Source organism: Photinus pyralis, unplaced genomic scaffold, assembly GCF_008802855.1.
Source record: "Photinus pyralis isolate 1611_PpyrPB1 unplaced genomic scaffold, Ppyr1.3 Ppyr1.4_unclustered_Scaffold7384, whole genome shotgun sequence".
Lineage (NCBI taxonomy): Eukaryota > Metazoa > Arthropoda > Insecta > Coleoptera > Lampyridae > Photinus > Photinus pyralis.
This window is the reverse complement of record NW_022172148.1, coordinates 1-16202: the sequence shown is the minus strand read 5'-3', so window position 1 is coordinate 16202 and position 16202 is coordinate 1. Positions and strand designations below refer to the sequence as shown.

Sequence of the window (16202 nt, the reverse complement as noted above, 5' to 3'; positions counted from 1 at the left end):
CGACGCACAACCATCTGTTAGTATCAAAATTAAATTAGGCAGAAAAAAAGTGTTGAGTACACGTTCAAAAACTTCAAATTTGCTTTTAAAAGAAAGACATTTGCGGAAGCGGCAAGAAAAGATGACTGTAAAATGGAAAAACAAATATTTTTACTTAAAAAATAAAGTCAAAAATAATGAGCCACCAACTCCAAAAAAAGCAGTAGAGAAGAGGTTATTAAGAGAGGAGATACAAGAGAAATTAAGAAGAAACTACTCATTGGCGAAGTTTTAACTAAGCAAATCGAGTTGAATAAAAATACGTGCACCACTTTACAACAAAAAGAAGTTTTGTCTTCATGCGTTTCTGGAGGATTAATAAAAAAATATAAGCTGATGAATGCTATGAAAAACTTGGCCTCTACGTACAACCAACGAAAATTTTTAACCAACGATAAGAAAATAAATTACAACAAGAGAAAAAGAAAATCGCTCACAGTACTGCTAAAGTGTCAGGTACAAAGTTTCCTCTGCAGTGATCCCAATTCCATTGTTACTCCAGGAAAAAATGACACTCTGACCAAGAATAGTATTACCAAACAAAAGAGATTACTCACTGATACTCTTTATAACCTTTACAGGAAGTTTAAAAATGAAAATAATGTCAAAGTTTCTTATACTACATTCACAAGACTTAAACCATTTTGGGTTGTTACTCCGAAATTATCACAGAGAGATACGTGCCTTTGTGTAAAACATTCAAACTTTAATTTCCTTATTCGGACATTAAGACAGTATTTAGTTATCAATATCAATTCTCTCCTAAACCTCTCTGAATTTATTTGCTGTGATAGTATATCTAAGAGTTGTATGTACAGAATGTGTGATTTGTAAAGTAAAGACCGTTGAAATCAGTTTTCAGAGAGTTGAACCCACCACTGTATTACACTATTATCAATGGCGTACCACACAAGAGAGCAGAGTCATCAAGGATAAATTGAAAATTGTAAAAGTGACGAAGAAATTAAGGCTAAATGCCACTGCTGAAGAATTGATCAATGTTTTTAATAACGAAACTCCAAAAATTTTACAACATTCTTACCGCATTTATCACCAGGGTCTCTTTTTGAAAAGAGTAAAAACTGAAATGGCAGAAGATGAAATTTGCTTAATAATAGACTTCTCGGAAAACTACAATTTTAAATACACTGATGAAGTTCAAAGTGTCCATTTCGGAGCTTCAAAGGTCCAATTAAGTCTTCATACTGGGGCCTACTATTATAAAGAAAACGGGGTAACCAAATGCCAAACGTTTTGTAGCACTTCTTCTTGTCTTCGACATGATCCTTGTGCTATATGGGCGCATATTTTGCCAATTTTTTCGAAAATTACAACTGAACACACACGTGCGAAAGTAATCCACGTTATGAGTGACGGACCCACAACCCAATACCGTAACAAAAATAATTTTTATTTGTTTGCACATTTTTGTGAAAAGTTGGAGCTCAAAAATGCATCCTGGAATTTTTTTGAGTGTGGTCACGGAAAAAGTGTTGCAGATGGAGTTGGGGGGCTTGTCAAACGAACTGCTGACCAGAGTGTCGCTCAGGGAACTGATGTATCGTGTATTGAGCAGTTTCTAGAAATAATGAAAGAAAAACTTGAAAGGACAAGCATCTTTCAAATTTCTGGAGCGGAAATATTAGAAGTCGAGGAATTACTACAGGATAAGAAAATACAACCATTGCCTAACACCATGAAGTTGCATCAAGTTTCCTGGATCAGTTCGAACAGTGATACCTTGTATTTGCGAGAACTGTCGTGTTTTCAGTGTAGGAATTCCATTTCCTGTCCGCATAATGCTATTACACCGAGTCAGTATCAACTGAAATCTGGCATGTCCAAAAAATGTATCCTTTTAAAAACGTTTTTTAGTTTGAGTTATTTGATAAAAGTAGGTACTTTTATTCTCTGAACATTTTCTTAACAAATAACAGGTAATCGTAGCAACCCCGACCTAGATAAAATAGAGATAGGCACCGCAATTTCTGTATCTAAGGGTAATACGACACGGGAAGAAAATACGGAAGTAAATGAAATCAGTGGGAAATATAAGAAAGACGATTGGGTGGCCGTCGTTTTTGATGATCAGTGGTATCCAGGACAGGTGTTATATGCTGACGGTAATAGTCTAGAAATAAAATTCATGACTAGATCCAAAAGGAATTTTATGTGGCCACAAAAAGCAGACGTCCAGAAGATTCCACAAGATGGAGTACTTTGCCCTCTGAAAGTTCCTACCAAATTGTCTTCACGTGTTTTTAAGTTTGAAAACTCTGATTCATTGAACTCTCTAATGGAGTCCCTTGACTAGTTTTACAGTGTTCTAATGCCTTTTATAATGTTTGAGTTTGGTTTTCTTTTTAATAAATACCATGTTTACTTTTTGGTAATTTTGTTACATTACCGTCCCTTCATAAACATTTCCGTCACACTACCTTTTTTCCATAGTAAAAAAATTTGTATAGAAAATTAAAGCTATTTTACAGTTGTAAATTATTTAAAGATGCTTTTTTTATAATGTAAAGTACAATTTTGTAACGATATTTGCTTATTTTCAAGAATAACATGTATTCGTTGCATGTTCTTTTTAATATTTTCATTAAATTCGTATTGACTTCGATATTTCTTGTTCGAATATGATTTCTGTAGGAAGTAGTTTTTAAAAATAAAAGCATATAGGCAGCTTTACCCATCAACAATTTGTAATCGATAATAATTTGATTATTGTTGGCGTTAATATATTTCGAAACTTCGTGACGGTAATGTTAAAATTCTAGACTCATGAACGAAAACCACTGCATAAAAAGTACAAATGTTAACATTTTTGATTTTCAGGGTGCAACTAAAATTCCAAACACTTAACAAATCTCTAAAAAAATTATACGAACAGTATCTGTGAATTCTTTTTTTTTGGAAATGGTACCCAGCAATTATTAAAGGTTATTGAAAACCACCCATATATTGTTCGTTTTGCGAAGGCTCCTTGACAGCTCTGGCACCATTAGTAAATTTAGTAAGGGTTAGAAACTTATAAATTATCCATTTCAACAATAGGCTCTGCGAACGTGATTAAATTTAACAACAGGCTCGCGCGCGCCCAACCGAGCCCCCTCCAGCACACCCCTGGATAGGTTCTCATCCCCCCGGTTAAACACCGAAGCTCGCACGGAAGACTATTGTGTACAAAACTAAATCATGTGATTATGATTTAAATTTGACGTGTTTCGAGATTTTCTATTAATATGTACAGGGTGTCCCATTTTCGACTTTTACAGCGTATTCCCGTAATTGTTAGTACTATCAAAATAATATAGGTGGTTTTGGGTCTAACTTAAAATGGTACAATCCAAATTTGAAAATATTCGTTCGCTTAAGTGATACGGGGAAAATAAAAAAATTGTCAACTTGAGAATGAGAGATATTTCCTTAATTGAAAGAGATACGGAAAAATGTTTTCAAAATAAGTAAGTATACGGGGTCTTGTAAAAAAGTTAATGGACCCTACCATTTTTTTAAATGGAACACACTGTATATTTTGTCTAAAAAAATAGAATATTAAATTCTCTTTTCAAAAATTTAACATGTAATAATTTAATCAATTCACAGTATTTTTGAAATGTTTTGGATCACTTGAATCTTTTTAATACCATTGTGTGCTATATTTTTGGAAAGAACATTCAATATGCTATATTTTTAGATCAAAATGTACAGCGTGTTCCAATTACAAAACTGAGGTTATGTCTGATAACGTTTGCACTTGACCTTGTATACTTTATTTTGAAAGCGGCAATATTATTCAACAATCATTATAAAGAAACTTTTGTAATAAACATTTTCCTGCATCTCTCTAAGAAAATACAGGATCATTCTAAAATTGCCGAGAAAATTGCCAATTTCCTCTGTATCTCTTAAGCGAGCGAATACTTTCAAATTTTGATTTTACCGTTTTAAGTTTGACGCGAAAAGAGCACATGAACACCTATATTACTTTTTTGATAGCACTAACAATTACGGAGAGTCAAAAATGGGCCACTCTGTACAAAGGTAAAAGCTTGTCTTAATTGGGCACTAAACAATAAATTGGATCGGGTTCAGTGAACATGCAAGACAAAAGCAAAAATTGTGCATTGTGATAGATTGGAAGGTTTGCATATTATTAATTTAGCTAATCACAATTCTGTGTGAAATCTAATAGACTGCATTTGGTATAAAAACAATTTTCATAGTAGGCACTATGTTGAATGTGAACAACAAATAACGATAGTTTGAGGATAAAGTAATAGTGTATTATTTTCAATGTCGTTATACTTAGCACATTTAAGTATTGTGGTGATCTCTCCTAAGCATATGGTAAAAATAATTAAAATTGACAAAACAATTATTTCCTTTGGAGCACATTATGTAAATTTGTAAATGTTTATTTGTATAAGGATATCTACCTAAAGGAAATAATTACGATGCAAGTCAGTAGACTATAATCCGTGATTATCTGCAGGATCCAGCTCAGCATTTTATAGAACACAAATCAATGTCGGAACTACGAAACCGTATAAAATCAGCTTCAGATATATTACCACTTTGCCTCGAGTCCCTATTGCATCATTGTTCTTTGGGAAACAATGGCCATGATATTATTCGTCTGGATGGTTTACCATTATTAATGGAGATCTATAATCGATTTCAGAATGATTTGGATACTAAAGTTAAACTTTGCAATGTATTAGCCTTTGTATCTGTTTATCCCAATGTCGTAGAGGATTTTTATAAAACAGGTAGGTTAGATAATGGAATGCTCATTAATTAACTTAGGGAGCAATTTTTATGTGGGTGTGAGTGGACAAAGTCATAAAAAATGTATAGATAACGTTTAATTTAACCACTGACTTACTCGCTGACTTGGGTAGGTACATAAATTCATGAAGGCACAAAGAAGCATTAACCTAATTTGTAACGGGCCAAAGCTCTGTCCTCCATGGTATCGACCAATCTACAATACATACAAAAGTCTTCTTTACTATTAAAATTACGCAAATAGCACATAAACAAAACAAACTATTTAACCTCAATCCGTTATGTCAAACTGGGGTAAATGCTTGGTAAATAACACTAATAATAACAGACAAGCGCATTAGCGCCTATTCCACATCTAAGGACAGAAGTATAATTCCCTCTTCCAATGTTGGCGATAGGCGTGTCCACTCGTTTATCCATATTATATCATATTTTATATATATGCCTGAATCTAAGCATGGCAAACTGTACACTTGGACACAGATCTTTTTTTGTCATAGGGAAAATGGTCATGAGTATGATTACATTTAACCCTACCTATCTTACAATCTGTGGCAATAATATCCAGTAATCACTAATGTTAATTTGAAGAAAATTTTTTAAAACACACTCCAAAATCAAATTTTAAGTATAACAATAAAAACGGACTTCCCTCTCACAAAGTGCAATGTGTCTATCTACAAGAGAGAGAGAATTAAATAATATTGGTTCTTTGATACTAATAATAACGATATCTGTATTGGTTCCCGTTATCATAACTTCTTGAATAACGGTTCCGGTTGCAAGTCAGGGGCAATCGGTTCCTTCATGATAAAGGTAACAAATACAGAACCATTTCTGGGTGCTTGGTTGAGATTCTGTGTTTTGATGACGGAAGTGTTTTTTTTTTAAGTTTTTTTGTTTTTTATATTCTATCAGTAAGAAGGCAACAAGAATTTTCTAGTTTCGTGGCCGTAGACGTAAAGGAGTGAATCGATGGGCATTCGCTACTTGATTCTCTATCGGGTCGCGTGTGCACATCGAGTGACAAATTCGTGACACACAGACAAACAACAAACAAGAAAGTAACCATAAACAAGCATAAATTGTTTACTTTCTTCGTAGATGATGAACAGGGAAGGGGCTCTCTATACATAAAACTAGCATACTTTCAAAACCTACGCTATATAATGCAAGAAGAATCAAGCTCTTAGACAAATTCTCCGAAATATTGCATTTTCCCTTTCCACCAACTATTTCGAGATATTCACAATTAAGATTTTACATCGCCAGTAGATGTGTCTCGTCTAAATGATCTTTCCGCCCTTTGAGAGTACCTTCCGCCAACACTCCATTCTGCAGATATTTACACTGATAGTTTTCACATCACCAATTGATATGTCTCGTCCTGACGTTCCACTTGCCCATTATATTCATTTTGCCTTTGAGAGTACTTTCATCGGAGAATATTCGTTGTTACAGTTTTGACATCACCAATGGGTATATTTCTTCCAGACGTCCCAATCGCTCTTTGTGAGTACCCGCTTCCACCGACAATCTGTTCTTGAAATATAAGCAGGATTATGGTTGGTAGAAATTAATTCCTTTTGTTGAGACCTTTAATTTAGAATACCATAATTAATTTCAACCCCCCCCCCCCCGGACGGTCACCCACTGATCTCGAAAAGGAGTCGCGCGGAAAGGTTATAGTTTGTACAGACCTTTCATTAGAATACCTTGAACGATAGAACGTGTGTTCACTTCCCCTCTTCAAAAGTTTTACTTAGCACTACTCTACTAAAGGCATGCGTATTACGTTTGCAAAATTTGAGACCAATTGGTTGTCGCATGTAAAACTTTTTACTTTCAAAAAACAGCATTTCAGCAATTCATGACGTCCCCCCCCTAAGATAGCCAAATTTAATAGTCGTCTGGCAGACCTTCAAGGTATCGGCTAGTCATTGCAAAAAAATTCCAGAGCTCTAGGACCATTCCCCTAAAAGTACTTTAACACAGCAGACATGGATTCGGACGGAACGAAGAAAAAGTGTTTCAAAAAGATCAATTAGGACGGACAGACAAAACTTGTTTAGTACGTTACATACATCATAAGTAGTATATCAACTTTTTTTCAGAAGATAGTACCTATAGGTAGTGCTGGTGCAATAATCAAACATGCCTGTTTTTGAGGAAAACCCTTAAAAAATCATCAGAAAGGTTTTACTCTTAAAAATGTGGTAGCGTGTATTGAATTCATTTATATATTTTTATTCCGCAAATGGGATTGACACGTAAATTTTAGCGCGTTTTTAAAAATCCATTATTAAGTAGGTAGCGCGAGTATTGCGAGCAGCTACTTTATCAGTACCTAACGTCAAAAAGTCTGAACGTTCGGTGATTCGAACCATGTTCGAACGATAATTATACAGGGTATTTTTTTTTAAGATGAGCCATACGACAATGTAAAGGCGTTGAGTTATTTAAAATGGGCCATAGGGAAATTTACCTACATTGCATCAATTGTTTCAGTCATAGCTTCCTCGCGAATCATCTGCCACAGTACTGTAGAAATTGTTTCTAAAACAACAAATTTATTCAAATCAGATATAAACGTATAAGATTACAAAAGGTACCTACTCGAATTGTTTTCCACCGGCAACCAAACAAAACCCGATACTCAGCACAGAATAGCTCGCACACCACTCAGCTACTGTGCACTCTTGTACAAATTGTACTACATGAACACCTTTTCGAGCGGCGGAATACATGTTCCTGCTTCGTTGATGCAGTTTGAAGGATCAAATTGAGAACTGTCAGTGAAATAACTAAGCGCAAGGCCAAGATTTGAGAACAATTGGCGCAATGTAATTTAAATAACTTAACGCCTTTACATTATCTGTTGGCACACACCTACGATTATGATGTATGGCCCATCTTTAAAAAAACACCCTGTATAAATATATATATATTTTTGAACTAAAATTATAGTTGTAATAAAGTAGGACATAAAACGTTGAAAGCACCACTGGCGTTAACAGAAATAACGCCCGCAGCCGATGTACAGCCCTCGAGCCGGAGGCTCTCAGGCGTTATGTCCCTTATAACACCCTTGATATCATAATTACTATATGTACTACATGCAAGGTTCTGGTACACAATTAGATCATTACTTACAAATGACATTGTCATCTTGTCTCTTTTATCAATAGAAGGAAAGTTCAAGCAATTGTAACATGAATCATCAAGAATTTTCAAAACGGAAGATATTTATTATGTAAGTGATTGTGACACAATAAAAGTTTGGAGAGCTTTCCATTACTACATGTCCTTTGACTAACGACATTCTTAACCACTAAATATTTCCAAAACTTATTAGGCCGGTCAAAATAGACATTAACCCTTGCATAAATTCCCAAGAAGCTGAAAATTTACACGAACGTTAGGAATACCATTATAATGAAATTGTAAAAAGTCTTAAGGTAAGTTCATAGCTCTCCGTTCATACGTTTCCGTTTGTCTGTTAGCCAATCAGAAGACAGCAAATTTTTAAATCGTACGTCGTCCGTTTACGACGGAAAAGTTGGTTGAAGTTGAACATTTACGTTTCCGTTGGTCCGTTTTTAACAAGAGTGAGGTTATGTTTGGTACGTTAACAGCGTTCGCCTATTCGTTCTTCACGGTAATAACCAGATAGCAATGTGTTTTTACTTTCGTACCATTTTTACATACTGAAAATGACGGAGGGTACAGTACAAAATAAAGTATAGGTTATGGTTATACTTGCAAATGTACAATGTGGACGGATTGCTATGAACCTTAACAAAATGTACTATTCGTTTGACGGATCAACGCAATGGATGAACGGAGAGCTATGAACCCACCTTTACACAATCCCGTGTGTGCAAAAAATTTTATTCAAGGTCAAAGTTCGCAAAAATGGGTTTTTTTAAATTTTTTAGAGGAACGGTTCGTTTTATGATAAAAATAAGCCAGACAAAAATTGTAGATCATGCAATTATCTACAAAAATTGTTCTTATTAATCACTTTTTTCCCTAAAATTCAGTATTTTTGAGAAAAAGCGATTCTAAAATTGGCTAAAGCTGTATTCCCCATAACATGCGTGACTACGCTGCCTATGCACATCATTGGACGAATAATATAAGTCAAACTATTAGTCTGCGTCACTAATACATTAATATTGAATGATAAGTGCTCGTCTTTCTGCTTTTCTTGTTATGGTCCCAACAAAATGCCATTATAGTCTTCAACCTTCTCTGGTATTGAAAACGTGGTACAGTAGGACGTCGATTATGCGACCTAATTGGGACAGGTAGTGCTTCGGATAATCAAAAGTTCGGTTAATCAAACAAAATACAATCCTGTATGAAACAGGATGAAAAAAAATGAGTGCAAATTTGAATCAACTATTATGTTTTCAATTGAATAAATGGTGGAGTAAAACGACTTTGATTGTATACAATACTGCCATGCCTAGTTTCCTAGTTTTAAACAACAAGATAAGTAGTACAGCATTTAAAATAAGTAAGTACCAGTAAGTATAACAGTATCAAATACCGCACAACAATACATAATGTTTGTGTATGTATTTGTGAGCAGAGGCTTGATTTACATTAATTAATTAATTACATTGATCCTTACATCGACGACGAAACACCTGATGTATCACTGTTTGAACAATTTACGTCGACTCAGGAAAAAGACGAAGAAAAACAAGAAGTTTATGGAGAAAGAGAAACGCAAAAGAAGAATAAATTGAATGAGAAGACCTATTATTCTACGAAGATTAAATAAAATGGACCGTGGAGTAGGCCTACTGGAGAAACCACGTTAAAAAAACGCGTCAAGTAGGTCCGACGCACATTGAGACATACGCAACACAACCCACGGCCACGCACGCGTTGTATTCTATCGGAATTAAGGAGTAAACACGATTGTAGCACAATATACGATACCACGTGACTCATATCTGACGCTACACAGTACACTGAGACACAGATTGTGTAGTAATTTCAACAGTACACAAAGCGTGTGTTGCCGTGGGTTGTGTCGCGTGCGTCTCAATGTGCGCCGGGCCGTAAGCTACCTCATAGGTGGCGTGGAAACGTGTGCAGAGTATAGAGAATACAACTTTAGTAAATTTTGGAATCGCTTTTTCTCAGAAGTAGGTACTGAATCTTAGGAGAAAAAGTGTAAGGACATTTTTCGTATATAATAATTGCATGATCTACAATTTTTGTCTGAACTATTTTTATCATAAAACTAACCGTTTCGCTAAAAAATTCAGAAAACCCATTTTTGCGAACTTTGACCTTGAATAAAATTTTGTGCACACATGGGATCGATGGGGACTTTTCACAATTTTATTATAATGGTATCCCTAACGTTCATGTGAATTTTCAGCTTCTTATGCAAGGGTACCCCTATTTTTCATGCCAACTTGACCGGACTATTATTGCAATTTTGTTCTTTAAGAAGCAACATTATGTTATACTGTCTATGACATGTAAGTCCTGACCGCTTGAGGATCACATATTTTTTAACCGTAGTACAATCAATACTTTACCGCCGTTTATCTTACAGGATGGATTACTGTGTTGTCAAAATGGCTCAATGACAATGATATTCGCTTGTCTAGTACTGCCGCCAAGATTTTATCGAATCTAGATGATAACAGGGCAATGTATCAAAATTCGTTGCACATCTTACACCCATTATATCACTGTGACCAGAAAGCATTAGTTGATGTAATATTCGTACATGGATTGTTGGGAGGAGTATTTTTCACGTGGCGACAAAGGAGAGCTAACGTGTTTAGTGGATTGTTTAGTACCTCAATATTTAGAAGTGAGAATAAAACCATTGCGTTTTCTTCTAGCCAAACTCTGTTTTAGGAACTGTAACGGATGTACAGTCAAAACTGCTTCGAACAAGTGATCCTTTAGTAAGAGAGTATATTCAAGATGCAGAAGTTAAAGATCAATATGAATGGGACCAGGTTGGACAAGATTTTGAGTTTGTGTTGAATGACATACCAACAGCCACTAATGTTGAGGCAGAAGGTCCATACACTTGCTGTGGGTGTGTATTACTTTCTATAAATAAATAAAAATATATTCAATTTTTTTTGCTCTAACTAACATTTTACTTTCTTATGTGTAAATTAAAATTTTGTAGAAATAACGACTGTATCGCTCAAGCAGCTGAAGATTGCTGTACACATACATCATGTTGGCCTAGAGATTGGTTACCGAACGATTGCAGTGATCTACGAATATTAGGCATTAATTATGATACCAGCTTATCATTATGGGCAAAAATTTGTCCCAACGAACAAAAAAAATGCACCATTGACGAAAGAAGCGACGAATTTCTAACTAGCCTTTTGCAAGCTGGGGTGGGCGATAGACCAATAATATGGATCACACATTCAATGGGAGGGCTTATTGTTAAAAATCTACTATGGAAAGGTTAGTCTCTTAATCCTCTTGATTGATGTATTTGTTTAGCGCGATAGGTAGGTACATAACATAACAATACTGATTTGAGTTTAATATATACCAAAGGTATACCAGAAGTATGTATCATAGGTCCAGTTTTACTTAATTTATGAATATAAGTATAAATGAACTGCTAGTTATTTATGTTCAATCATTTAAATAATTAAATTACAGACGAACGATGCTAGGTTACTTTGTCTTTCATGTGACTTTACCTAAACCACAAAAGTATTGTGGACTACGTTTAAATATGCTTTTTCAATAAAATGCAAAATTTTCTATACAATTATGGAACGTGGTACGTTTTCTAACACATTTCTAACGTTTTGCATCAAAAGCATATTAATTGTTAGTATTGGAACTAAGTACAGTGTACTTATTCTTTCAGCATGGGAAAGCAACTCCAAGCGTGCCAGGAAGTTATGTTTAAATTCAAAAGGTATAGTGTTTTATAGTACTCCTCACATTGGATCGCGTATAGCTAATTTGAATGCAACTGCTTCATTGTTACTGTGGCCATCAGTTGAAATACAGGAATTGCGTGAAGGTAGCATTTTTTAATAAAATCTCTGCGTTGAACACGTTGTTTTATGCTAATCTAAATTTATTTTAGATTCACAAGGATTGTATAAAATACAGGAAAATTTCTTACAATTTATAAAACAGGTTCCATTGAAAGTGCTTAGTTTTGTTGAAACAAAGTCTACCTTGGTAACCGCGATTAAATTTAATGTTTTATTTGTTGATTCACATTCTGGAAATCCGTCAATAGGAGAATATTTTGAAGTTCCTCAGGATCATTTAGGAATATGCAAACCTGCAAACAGGTAAGTTATTTAACTGTGGTAATAAGACTTTTACCTTAAATGAACACTAAAATTTGGAACAGACCACAGTGTAAATTAATATAAGGTGTATTAACTCTAAAAGGTATGGAAAATTGGAATACTTACTTTTACATAAGAGTCAGGAAAATTACTGGCGAGGAAATATTGAAGTACAAGTAGCTATTTTTTGCACAGGTTGATGCACCATGTAACTTTCCACAAAAAACTCCAGGACGTCATTTATCTATCTTAACCCATTTACGTATTATAAGCATTCAAAGATAACACACACAACACAACCCAGTCATTTCAAGGCTTCATATTTAAAAGATGATTACTATACATTTACTGTTGCGGAGTTTTGTGTAGGAAGTTTGGTCCTTTGCAGTTTATCTTGTACAAATGTTTACCTATCCAATTTGGTTTGCCCCGCGTTTCCAAACAAATGCGCGTGATCATGATTGTCCTAGGAAAACACCAGACCTCACTAAGACCTGGAAACAGACTGTCTTTCTCTTACATTGGATCGATCACAATATTACTTCTATTCTATTCACAAGGGCACCTCGGCTAGGCAGTACTATGGCACACCAAAGCCACATTGTGCCTACATCCTATCCCCTCGCAACTAGGTTCAAAGTCCGTTCCTCTCTATAAAGGATAGGACTGTTTAGCCTAAGTTGCTTCATCCTCCTCGGTTCCAAATAACCGCCGCCAACGAGCTCTCTCTGATCCAGTCTTTAATCTGGGCCATGAAAATGAAGGGAGCAATTCCTAGGGCAGGCTTGGGGCTGACGAAGTCCCTCCTACAGCCCTTTCGAGGCCTCCTGTTCCAAAGTGCGCTGGCACCCAAATCAGGAACCTACCCTATTAGACTCACATAATCTATTTAAAGTTGCTTGCCAATTTAAGCAGCAGTTTGTAAACACCTCTCTTTATTTTACACTGTGGGACAGACTCGGTTAAAGTCAAACTTTACAAGTCTGTATAGGCTACTATGTAATTAATGGAGATACTTTTTAGGATGTCATTTTTATATCAAAAAGTATTACACTTTATTCAAGAAATCGTAGAAGAAACAAAAGTAAAAGATCAAATTAACATAGGATTAGAGCAATAACTTTTATATTCCTGATGTACCTGGTCATTGTAGCAGCTAAATATTTAATATAGCATTGTGTTATGTTTCAAGTGTTTCCGTTTGATTTGTCTAACACTCATTTTCGAAAAAATACATCTACAGTTCAAGTTGGGGGGGGGGGTGTAGACCGCTTTTGGGACAGCCTGTCTAACATGTAGGTTCACGTGGAACTTCTATCCAGCGCCGCCAGATAGGTAAGCAACTAAGGCACCGCACTTCGGCCTCGCGCCAGTGTCCGAAATGCCATTGTGTAGGTGGAATAACCCTCATAAATTATAAGTCGGAGGAAATGTTTTGGTATATGTTCTACGCAATTGCCGAATTCGGCAGTGGGCGAAATTTTCACCCACAGCGCGTTATGGAATCTGCTATATGCACAGCTCCCGTTATGGACAAATTTGTTAGCACCGCTTTAGTCATTGGGCAAAATCAAGTTTCCACACCGCGTTGCAGGCAACCTTGACCTGACACTTTATTCTCTCTAGTAGGATGTTACGGAAGTGGTTATATTGAAACCCGAAGTCGGATGCTAAGTTTTTAAATTTGGTTTATCGGAATCGGAAGTGTATACCTTGGTGTTGAAAACAAAAACAATCGAATTTAAAGTCTTAAACAGTACTATACTGCATTCATTATAAGAAGGTAGTAGATGGCGCTATGTTTGAAGATAAACACACAGTAAAAATATAAAACGGCACGAAATTATTGTAAAGTAGAAATATCCAGCACTGCGAACAGAAATGTTTCACATTAACAGCCAATGACACTTCGTCAGTTTAATTGGCAACATAAACTACCAGCTTACAAAATTTGCCAGTCGCTTTATGTTTAAGCGTAACACTGACTCGTGTTTTAACCAATCACAGTGAAGGTCAAAGCTTCCATATGCGTTCTAGCGCTACCTTATTAAAATGAATACCGTATAATAGTAAATTAAATGCAATGAAGTAACTCCAAAAGAAGGAAACAAGTGAAATAGTAATTGACAGAAGGTATGGTGAGGGAGGTTCTCCGCGCGACAAGAATAAACTTGGTTGTATGCGAATCAGAGCCACCAGCATGTGTATCCGTGGTACCCGCCACAAATGGAAGCGTATGCCTATGAAGATGGGGCCGCCCTCCCCACTATCCCATAATAATCCACATTTATTTTTATAATATCCCATTTATGGCTGTCATTTTTCAATTTGTGTCTTATTAAAAAAAATCTATCTACACAAACAACTGCAAAACCTGTTATAAAATGATTCAAAATGTTGTGAATAATCTGGTACCATTGTTTAAATTTAAATAATGCGTGGTACCACTGCGTGAAATAATTAAACAATGCTGTTACCCAGTTTGTTGTGGTACTTTTCGAAAATAGAGTAACAATACATTGGATTCTTTTTAATTCTAAAATGTTTTAAGTTTTGTATGCATGAGTCATCTTAGAATTAAATAGACCGTAGCATATTCCAAAAGAAAATAATTTTAGAAAAATTCTATTTATATTGAATGCAACTCATAATGCTACATTTTTTAATATTTTATGTATGCCCTTTTGCATGTTTATCTATTGACGTAATGTTCCTTATTTGTCTAATTGCAGCGACATATCTTGCGGAATATCCAGAACTTTGAGTCTGATACTGATCTGCAGGTAGCTTCAGCAAAGTGATCAACTGTTTTAAGGTATCTGACAAATGGAGTCCTAAATCTTCCAAGACATTGGCTAAATAACCTGCAAGTCAAGGTTAATCTGATATCTTATAAATGTTATATTACCAATATCATGCGCTAGCTGTCGGCTGGCTATATTATTCAACTCGCATATACTCAAAATTTGATCACAGTATGCTTGACACAATCCTTTTGCAATAATGCTAAGCAAAACATCTGCTAGTGCACCCTCTACACTATCTGCGTTATTGTATTCTTCGTCAGCTGCCCTCAAAGCACAGGACAATGCTGGATTTTCTCTAAATAAAAAAGGTTCCAAATGTTGGGGTAAGGTCATGAGATACTGGCCAATCTGTAATAGAACACGATTTACACATCCTTCGTCCACTCATAATTTATTACCTGTGTGATGTATTCTTGAGGGGAGAAACTATAATCGGGAAGATCTAAATTGCCTGAAAAAGATTCCTGTATATGTGACCAAGTCTTTGGAAGTTGCAAAACTTGCAAATGTACAGATATCGGCGCAAAAACGACTTCATACATAGCATGATGAATATCGATGCACAATTTGCCAAACTCCACTGTAACATGATCCAACAAAGCTAATTCGGTGCCTTCCATCACACACTTCACCAACGCCTCATATTCTCTCCTTTCGGATGAATCCAATAATAAATGCTTATATTCAATCCCACTGTCGCTCTCATTTAATTCCAATATCGTAGAAGTTAATTCCTTTTCAAACTTTTGCAAATGCAGCAACACGTCACCAGTGTTCTGAAGTAAAGATAAACATAACTGAAATAGATTCCAATCTTCTTTTGTTCCCCTACTTCTTTCTATTTGCCTCAGCGTAATCTTATACTGGTCGCTATAGTTTAAGAAAAATGCTCTCAGCGCAATTAAAAGCCCACAATATCCGCAATTTTCAGTGATATTCTTGCACCTAGTCTTTGCGTCCTGTGCAGCATCTGTAATTGTGGAGACGGACAACCCCAACGCTTGAATAGTGTCGGGAAGTTCATCTTTAATGCATTTAACTGACGACAGTTTTTGCATAAGACTGGCCTGCTCGTACGCTGCGTACTTCGAAATGTAACTGATTAGTGGATCGTAAATGGCTTGTAACAATGGCAGCAGTTTTTCTTTACAAGTTTTATCTGGAATAAATTGCAAACATTGGTTCAATTGATCATTGATCTGTCAAATATATAAGATACATATAAACTACTATAGTC

At 35.5% G+C, this 16202-nt stretch overlaps 3 protein-coding genes across 3 annotated transcripts; 2 read left to right on the top strand and 1 right to left on the bottom strand.

Annotated features, from left to right (window-relative positions):
• Positions 1–230: 230 nt before the first annotated feature.
• On the top strand, positions 231–2461 carry LOC116182750. Its single transcript, XM_031503293.1, has 2 exons — positions 231–1889; positions 1977–2461. Exons 1-2 carry the CDS (start codon positions 1127–1129, stop codon positions 2351–2353), a joined length of 1140 nt encoding a protein of 379 aa, XP_031359153.1. The 5' UTR covers positions 231–1126; the 3' UTR covers positions 2354–2461.
• A 2068-nt stretch (positions 2462–4529) lies between these two features.
• On the top strand, positions 4530–13349 carry LOC116182749 (protein SERAC1-like). Its single transcript, XM_031503292.1, has 7 exons — positions 4530–4814; positions 10415–10678; positions 10726–10912; positions 11009–11301; positions 11720–11878; positions 11945–12158; positions 13182–13349. The coding sequence occupies exons 1-7, from the start codon at positions 4571–4573 to the stop codon at positions 13276–13278; spliced, it is 1458 nt and encodes a 485-aa protein (XP_031359152.1). The 5' UTR covers positions 4530–4570; the 3' UTR covers positions 13279–13349.
• Positions 13350–14767: 1418 nt separating this feature from the next.
• On the bottom strand, positions 14768–16124 carry LOC116182748 (conserved oligomeric Golgi complex subunit 7-like; the record flags this gene model as incomplete). The annotated part of the gene is given in 3 exon segments (XM_031503291.1): positions 14768–15022; positions 15067–15313; positions 15364–16124. Coding segments are annotated over 3 exon segments (1202 nt in total), but the record flags the coding sequence as incomplete, so codon positions are not given.
• Between the last annotated feature and the right edge of the window lie 78 nt (positions 16125–16202).

What these genes read in the sequence shown, in the direction of transcription:
- LOC116182750 (XM_031503293.1), top strand. Translation starts at nt 1,127, where the DNA reads ATGGCAGAAGATGAAATTTGCTTAATAATAGACTTCTCGGAAAACTAC. An exon ending in ATCTGGCATGTCCAAAAAAT is followed by an intron (nt 1,890 to 1,976) that starts GTATCCTTTTAA and finishes AACAAATAACAG; the next exon opens with GTAATCGTAGCAACCCCGAC.
- LOC116182749 (XM_031503292.1), top strand. Translation starts at nt 4,571, where the DNA reads ATGTCGGAACTACGAAACCGTATAAAATCAGCTTCAGATATATTACCA. An exon ending in TAGTACCTCAATATTTAGAA is followed by an intron (nt 10,679 to 10,725) that starts GTGAGAATAAAA and finishes ACTCTGTTTTAG; the next exon opens with GAACTGTAACGGATGTACAG. An exon ending in AATACAGGAATTGCGTGAAG is followed by an intron (nt 11,879 to 11,944) that starts GTAGCATTTTTT and finishes AATTTATTTTAG; the next exon opens with ATTCACAAGGATTGTATAAA.